This window comes from Python bivittatus, unplaced genomic scaffold (assembly GCF_059951505.1).
Source record: "Python bivittatus isolate LINGU-HERP-01145 unplaced genomic scaffold, Pbiv_v1 ctg000850_np1212, whole genome shotgun sequence".
NCBI lineage: Eukaryota > Metazoa > Chordata > Lepidosauria > Squamata > Pythonidae > Python > Python bivittatus.
The window spans coordinates 55,578,380-55,582,885 of NW_028277112.1; the positions used below are offsets into that span (position 1 = coordinate 55,578,380).

Here is a 4,506-nt window from a genome sequence, read left to right on the forward strand (position 1 = left end):
TTCAGTGAAAAAGCACAATATTTCAGTGGTATATTCCCTTCCCCTCCCCCCTCCACACCTCTTGCTTTTACAAGGTGCAAAGAGTCAGAACCGAGTGGTGAATTATGTATCAGGGAAATATTTAGAAAGACAGGCACCTTGATAACTTGCCAAAATTATCCTGTGCTCTTCAGAAAGAGAAAACAGCAGAGCCCACGCTGGAATAGCTGTGAGGGGCCGTAAAATGTCTCTGGAGGCTGTCTTAGCCATCAAACACCTTTTAAAGCATATAGAATAAACTATAGAGAGAGCTGTAACTCAAACGTTAATATCTCATTAAGTTTTATGAGCAGAGAGAAAGGGGGAAGATAGAAAGGTGCAATACTACTATTTCCCCACAGAGTGTGTAGTACAAAGAGAAAACTTGGGGCTCTTTTTGTATCTCTTTCTGCCTCAAGGCTTAGTTCTTCTGTTTCACAGTATCAGTGAAAGAAAATATAAGGACTCTTCTCCTTAATATATACCTTCCCTACCATCACAAGAAGGTTGAGACGTGAAGAGCAATGCTAGAGATATAGTCCTTCTCTCCTGTGCCTGTTCTCTTCCTGAGACACCTGAGATTGGTTTAAAAAAAGAAAAAAAAGAGGGCGGGGGGACCCAAATCCAAGTCAAAACCATGGGATAAATTAAAATCAGAAACTACAAGGCAAACCAAAAGAATAGGGAAGTTTCATACAGTACAGTGGTACCTCGGGATACGAACGCCTCTACTAACGAACTTTTCAGGTTACGACCAGCTTCGGCTGCAAAAATTTACCTCGATGTGCGAACTCCGCCTCGGGGTACGGTCATTTTTCCGCCCCAACACGTGGTTCGCGGCCATTTTTCCGCCCCTGACATGTGGCGCCTGGCCGTTCTCCTGCCGCGCCGCACCCGGCCGTTCTCCCGCCCCGCTGCACCGCGCCGCGCCCGGCCGTTCTCCCGCCCTGCTGTGCCGCGCTGCGCCGCGCCCAGCCGTTCTCCCGCCGCGCCGCGCAGCGCCCGGCCTTTTTCCCACCGCGCCGCCCGGCGCCTGACCGTTCTCCCGGCCCTGACACGTGGTCCGCAGACACCAGAATGGATTAACGGTAATTACATTGAACCTTATGGGAAAATTTGCTTCGGGGTGCAACCAAATTCAGAGGGCGGAACGGATTAACCGGATTTACATTGAACCCTGTGGGGAAATTTGCGTAGGGTTACGACCAACTCGGGATACGCCCAGAGTCACGGAACGCATTAAGTTTGTATCCCGAGGTACCACTGTATATGCTTCTTTCCAAGGAAATCTAATCAGTGCTACAACTAGAGAAAGGTCTTAAGGCTCAAGTTCAGGGCACTGTGGTTCCAAGGAATTCAATATGACCATACAGATATTTATATTTCAAAACATTTTATAGTGAAGAAGTGGTAGAGTTGCCACTTCTTATTGTTACTTTTAATTTACCTTCTTGAAAAAGAAAATTACAACAGTGAGGCTTATGCTCAAGAAAGAGCTTTACAGAAACTATTTTATTCCTATAACCATGACACTGCCAGGATCTTGAGTGCAAAACTGCATATGTTCAGATTTCCCATTTTACCAGGATTTTGGTTGGTTTGTTTTAGAATATCAAATATGTAGAAGCAATTGTAAAACAGAGAAGAAGGGAGGAAGAGTTACCAGATCTGGGCTGGAAAAACTGAGATGGCCACTAGAGGGCAACAAAGATTCCATTTTGCAGCTGACATCTAGGGCAGCCCTAGGAAGTTCAATCCTATTCATGTTACTTTTTTTAAAAGTATATTTCAGTTCAGTAGTGTGTACTTTTGGATAGAAGTTGTAGAATTGCAGTTTAAATAACTACGTGAGACTACAACAGAGGATGAGATTTTGCTATTAAAGCCTAAAAGTTTACCTTCGTGTAGAAAATTCAGATATGTACTTATTGAATTAATGAACTACTCCACCCATTAAATGCCACTTAAATTTGGTTGAAACAATCTTTAGTTTATATTTTTATTATTCATATTTATTTTTCTAGTATTTATTATGGGATTTTATATTTTTAGTGTACATATCATTTTAAATTACAAGTCACCATGAGTATTCTAACAGGAAGATGGCATATAAACCCAGAAAGTAAATAATGCAATTTGGTTGGTGTTATATAACCTTCTGAGCTGTAGACTAACTCATTCCAGCCTGTAGGCTGAGATCCTGTCTTAAAATTGCACAATCTTAACCCTTCTCAGAATTCATAACAAAGTTAACCATAATTTACTGAAGTAATTTAATTTTCTGGATTTTTGCAACAGGCTGAACTATAAACTGATCATATGGGCTAGGGTCATAAAACATTCTAGGCTAGTGTGGTTACTACTCTGTGATTCAATGTGTTTTGCAAATACACCCTGTGATAATCCTCACCTGCTGAGATGTGCACAGTGAGCTTCTGTTCGAGGTATAAGAGCAGAGTAGGCAGGTTTGGTTGGTTGGTTTAATCCACTGACAGTTGTACAAGCAAGCTAGTTATAGAACATTTGGTAATCTGCTTTCACAGTGATGTGTCACACATTCTGCATTTTTCAGGATAAGACCTGCTCACCCAAAATTGCAAGTATATCTAATAAACAACTGTCAAATAAATCCAACTTTCATTTTGTTGTTCCTTGTTGTGTCCTGAAAACAAAAGGGTAATAACCACAGCATGTGTTTTATCTTCAGTTAAATATCCTGGGATTCTTAGGCTTCTTGCTGGTGCAGTTCAACTATGTGCCAAGCTGTTTATTCCCCTTTAATTCACCTCTTAAGTGAAAGACAAGGGGATTAAAAATGAGAAACCAGAAATGAAGGCTGCCTTGTAAATCCATCTAACATGGTTTATAAATGCATAGAACTGTGATGTATTCCACAAACTATGACTAAGTGAACCATGTTTAGTGCAGTGTGTGAACCCAGTTTCTGTAATTAGCACTGGCTCATAAGCTTTGCAGGATGAGGACTGCACTTTCAACGCCAAGCTATAAAGAACAGAGACTGATACTCTCTAATTAGAAAGAAACTGGGTATAAAGCTTGGATATCATCTGCACCTGCCTACAGATGGAGGCATTTCTGGAAGGAGGGAGAGAGATAGGAAGAAAGAAAAAAAGAATATATATAGGAGTATGATGAAATATCTTAACATGAGAGGGATTGGGTTTAATCCCAATTTCAACCCTTCTTTGCTATGTACCACTGAGTCCTGGGGCAGAGCTTTAGCTAAAATTGTTCTGACCTTCATTGGTTTCTTTCTTTGGGGAGCTTCTCTGCCGTTGCTATTTGGAGGAATGTTTGTGATCCTTACCTACAAAAGCTATCAAGCTTTCTTTCCAAATCAGTTTTTCCTTCTGCCAGGCTGGCTGGCTATCCTGGCTGCTGGTTTCCTTTTCCCAGCTGGGTCATTGGCAATGTACATCCCTGTGAGAAATTCTCGTTATCATCAAGGGACTCTAATGTATTTGCTGCTGGTCCTGTTCTGCCTGGAAGCCTCCTCGGCTGCTATGACCCAAGTCTACTCTGCCAAAGCAGGCTACCAGTTGAAAAGCAGCCTGGGTCAGTTTTTTCACCAATACAACTGGAGTTTTCGCAGTCATTGCAGCACTGAGATTGTTGATTCCATCCACAAGCAACTGAAGTGTTGCGGGATCTACAATTACACTGATTGGATAGGAGCGCTCCCGAAGTATCTCCAAAGTGGACGTGTCTTTGTCCCAGAAAGCTGCTGTAAAGAGACTTACTTGGACTGCAGCGGTGATCTAAACCAGTCAGAGAAACTCTTCAAGGAAGGCTGCCTTATGAAACTAGAAAAAAGGCTGCATTTTATCACATACTACATGGCTTGGTGTTGTGTGGTCGCCATTTGCCTGGAAATGTTAGCTGCTATCAGCAATGGAGTGCTGATGAAGGCACCCCTCTTCCAAGACTTCCACATTCTGGATTCTTCTGCTTTTTCATAAACTGCAAAATTGGCCATGCTTTCTGCATGCTTTTGGTATTTCATGTGGTTTTACAGATTCTTCTTAAAACTTAATAGGTTATGTAAAATGTGTCCTCTGGTCATACTTGCTGTATGAGAGAATACAAATTCCTTTGTGTACAGAGATCAGATTGGTGTGCTTAGATACATTTTTTTAAAAAACAAACAATGTAGACTTACAGTAAAATTAAACAATTGCAGATACTGGAAAAACCTGCTTTAGCCTTTATTATATTGTATATGAGGCAATGAAGTCTGATATTTCACTGGTTGAGCTGTTCAGGAAGCACTAGAACAGCTAATTTGGTGGCAGGAATTTAACTTCAGAAAGACCTCTCAAGCAAGCTGAGGTCTGAAGAAAAGGAAAAGACAGAATAGCTAATTACTCTTTGCAAGAGCATGGAGTAGATCATACACTTCAAAAGAAAAAAGGCAAGGGGAGGGAGAGGTAGAAGGAAAAAATGGTGGAATTTTTCAAGGGAATTCAA

At 41.4% G+C, this 4,506-nt stretch overlaps 1 protein-coding gene across 1 annotated transcript; it reads left to right on the forward strand.

Moving 5' to 3' along the window:
* The first annotated feature begins 3,185 nt into the window (after positions 1-3,185).
* LOC112541621 (tetraspanin-3-like) lies at positions 3,186-3,998 on the forward strand. Its single transcript, XM_025171888.1, has one exon. The coding sequence runs from the start codon at positions 3,186-3,188 to the stop codon at positions 3,996-3,998; it is 813 nt and encodes a 270-aa protein (XP_025027656.1).
* Positions 3,999-4,506: the final 508 nt, after the last annotated feature.